This window comes from Mycetomoellerius zeteki, unplaced genomic scaffold (assembly GCF_001594055.1).
Source record: "Mycetomoellerius zeteki isolate Tzet28-1 unplaced genomic scaffold, Tzet1.0 scaffold60, whole genome shotgun sequence".
In the NCBI taxonomy this organism is placed as follows: Eukaryota; Metazoa; Arthropoda; class Insecta; order Hymenoptera; family Formicidae; genus Mycetomoellerius; species Mycetomoellerius zeteki.
Genome location: NW_017257610.1, coordinates 33,423 through 36,958, shown reverse-complemented (window position 1 = coordinate 36,958; position 3,536 = coordinate 33,423). Strand labels below are relative to the sequence as shown.

Genomic DNA, 3,536 nt, shown 5'->3' with positions numbered 1-3,536 from the left:
AGATATGATTGCGAGCCGATAACTTTCGGATTCAACAATATCAGTCTGAAACATCACTAATCCCCTTAAATTCCCCCTAAATTATTCAGAAAAACTGTATAGAAATTATTGCGAAAAATATTACCTCAGCTAGGGTTCGAACCTGGAATCTCTCGACTTTCCGGGAAGAGTGTCTTAGCCAACTCGACCACTGAGATAAACTAATTTCTATACAGTTTTTCTAAATTTAATTAATAATGTTTCACTGATTGTGTTGAATCCGAAAGTTAGCGGCTCGCAATTACGTCTGAAAAATAAATAATTTATTTAATTGTATTATATATTCGAAACATCTAACTTTAACCGAATTGATGATGTTCTCTCTCGTATATGATGTATTTATATATGTATGGTCTTTCTAAAGAATATAATGTATAACCATTGAGCAATGATAAAATATTTTGATAATAAAATGTTGAACGATACTGTGTTGAAACATATTATATACTAAGTTTATTCTGCATTGTATATATACTAAGTACTGATAAGGGATGATCTGACTTTATAAAATCCAGAAAAATGTGCACACTGTTACCTGCAGTACTACCTATGTAGACATAACAAAGAAAAAAGCAGTTTTTGTTAAATTATAGAAACAAAGTGATTTAATACAAAAGAAACGAATTCTTCCGAGTCCTTTTAAAGTAAAGGAAGACATAAAAAAATAACAAAAAATCTAGATTGCAATTACTTTAAAATTATTTCTTAGAATTAAATTAAATGGAAAGATTAGAAAATAGAGAGAAGGGATACAATAGTTTTTATATATAAAATAATTTATTTAAATTTTATTTTCAGTTTACAGTCATGTGGGAAAGTCGATTCAATAAATTCGGTCAACAATTCTTCTTATTTCTTCCTAACGGTTTAGTTTAATGATACAAGTACTGAAATATAATAAAATATATACTTTATTTGCATCATCAAAAAGAGAAATTCAAGAAATTAATGAAAATATTAACATACTATAACAAACTTGTTAGCTAAAATATAAAAAATAAAAAAGCAGAAACTTTGTAATATTATGTGAAAGGGATTGACTAAAGTTCCTGAAAGTTGTAAAAGTCTAAGTAAAATCAAGAGCACAAAATAAACTTTTCAAATTGTCCACATATGACTACAAAGATAGTGCTGGATTAATACTTAAATGCGCAGACTTTTGCAGTTCCTAGCACAAATATATTTAAAACCTACAAAATTTTCTTGTTTAATTGTACTTTGTACACAACACACGAAATGCAAATAGATGAAAATGATTAGCAAAAATTATAAGACGCATATGTCAAAAATGTATAGATTAGGTTCGGGACTTTATTTAATTTTTTTTTTTTTTCAAATGTTCTCATTCTTTCCTCCAATGTAACCCGTTAATCGATGATCCTTGTCCAAGCAACACATATGCATACCATCTGTTCTGAGCAACACTTATGTGTTCCGAACAACACTTACGTGTTGCTCTAGGTACCACATTCCCAATCAGCCAAGCCTCGCGCGCGACAGCATTCCTCCCACTGTAGGAATTACCAAGTATCATTTACGGTACCTGTGATACATGGGATTCCAATATGGTGAATTCCTCTGTTCCTAGTACGTAACCCAACTGTACAGGGCGGAGTAAGAGATGCGTTAACCGACATCGAGGCTATTCGTGGCGTGTCTCGGAGAATGGACTTTCGCGGATGGTATTTTGACATTCGCCACTGGTTGCAAATGCTCGAGATAAAGTCAGAAGATCAAGAGAGACAGAAAGAGGTGGGAGTGCGATTTAGAAGCGTGGAGAACGCGATTGAACGCGACTGATGCGCGTACGATCTACGTAAAAGGATACACAACAAGCCGTTGTCCCATGTCCTGGATAAAGTTGGCCGCTTGCTGCCGATAGCTCAGCTCCTTGTCCGCGTCGATGCCGCATCTTCTGCTCGGCGTATTTGCAAGCTGTTCCCTCGTGAAATACCATCTTTCGTCAGCCGCCATTTATATGTACACACGATTCACCCGTAATCCGTAAACGATACACACTCTTGACGGGATTGTCGCGTGGTTAGAACGTTCCAGAAGAGGAGAGGTAGAGAGAAGGATGAAGTGAGAAACGACACTTGGAGCACACTCACTCGAGTCACGTCCCGCCACTGTCGGCTACAGTCACGTCGCCTCGTTCTCGGACAATCGAAAATGGCGCCGTAGGCGCGAGTGACGCAATGCGATGCGACGAGAGGCGAGATTTCTCAAATGTCGCGGAAAAAAAAAAACTAAGCGTCCTCGCGTGTGTCTCACGGACACACGTCTCGTGCGCCGAAAGGCGCGGACGGAGTCCCAAGAGTTCACACTCACGGGCTGAAACAGGTTACCTGAAATATCAGAGTCTCGATGACTCGCCGCTCTTTCTCCGCGCAGCACGTTTGCGAGGAAACGCGTGCAGCGTCGTAGTCGCGACGTACCGTTAACGTCGGCCGCACACCGTCGTACATGTACGAGGGAGCATCGTGTATTCTCAGCTGATTATCCGCATTGGTACGCGGGACGATCGTTCACAAGGACAAGAACAAGTCGTCATAACCTCCGGTATATCTCGTGGAGGATGCGATGCATCGTAATCGCGTTCAGCCGGGCGAGCGTTCCCAAAAGATCTCTCCCTCGCGATGGTATCCGATAATTTCGATGCTAAACGACTACCGGTGCATCGGTCGCGTCACACGTTGCGTAACATGCGTGGCCGAATCGCGTCGTCGTAACCACGTCGACCACCTTCACCTTCTTTTCCTTTCAGGGAATTCACGTCTTTGCAAACGTGCACCTCCTCCGACGTTACGTCGCCTCGCCTCCGGAGGCCAGCGCGACCGCGTCGCACTCGCGTACCTCACGTAGCGTGCTTTAGCGGCGTGTCCGTAGACTGTTTCATCACCCAATGATGGGAATTTGGCTCCGAGCAACTGTCGCATTCGCAACACGGAGAATCAGCCCCTCTACTTTTGCCCCACCAAGTGACGCCGTACTCGGCAGCACTCGGTCAGCTTCGGCGCTGAGCGAGCGAAGCAGCGATAGCGGGCGAAAAGAAAAGCAAAAAGGATAACCTGCTGTCGCTACTTCGCTCGCTCAGCTGTCTGATTTGCTGGATTCACGCTGCATCCGATTTTCGTCTCGCTCTGCATCCAATTAGAAAACAGGATTCCGATAATACGAAGCAAAATTCATCGGAATCCTGTTTTCTGATTGGTTGCAGAGCGTTGTATGACGAAAATCGGATACAGCGTGAATTCAGCAATTCTCCGTGTTGCGAGGAGCCAAATTCCCATCACTGGTTTCACCAGGAAGTCGATTATCTATCTTGAAATGAGGTGAAAATTACAAAAGTGAGCAAATTTACTGGAATATTCATAATTTAATTGGTTAAAATCAAGTGAATTTGCTCACTTTTAGATTTTCACCTCATTTCAAGATGCACAATCGACTCTCTGTATCACGGAATGATATGCTGGATTCACCCTGCATCCGATTTT

At 41.4% G+C, this 3,536-nt stretch overlaps 1 protein-coding gene across 4 annotated transcripts in view; it reads right to left on the bottom strand.

Moving 5' to 3' along the window:
- LOC108728277 (cyclin-T) overlaps positions 1 to 2,902 on the bottom strand; it is a 24,307-nt gene extending 21,405 nt beyond the window's left edge. For 2 of the 4 annotated variants that reach the window (XM_018456758.1, XM_018456759.1), the window contains exon 1: positions 1,868 to 2,902. In XM_018456758.1, the coding sequence (XP_018312260.1) occupies positions 1,868 to 2,013 (146 nt within the window). In that variant the 5' untranslated portion in view covers positions 2,014 to 2,902. The remainder of the gene's footprint in view (positions 1 to 1,867) is intronic. The other 2 variants (XM_018456760.1, XM_018456761.1) reach the window with 1 other exon arrangement.
- Positions 2,903 to 3,536: the final 634 nt, after the last annotated feature.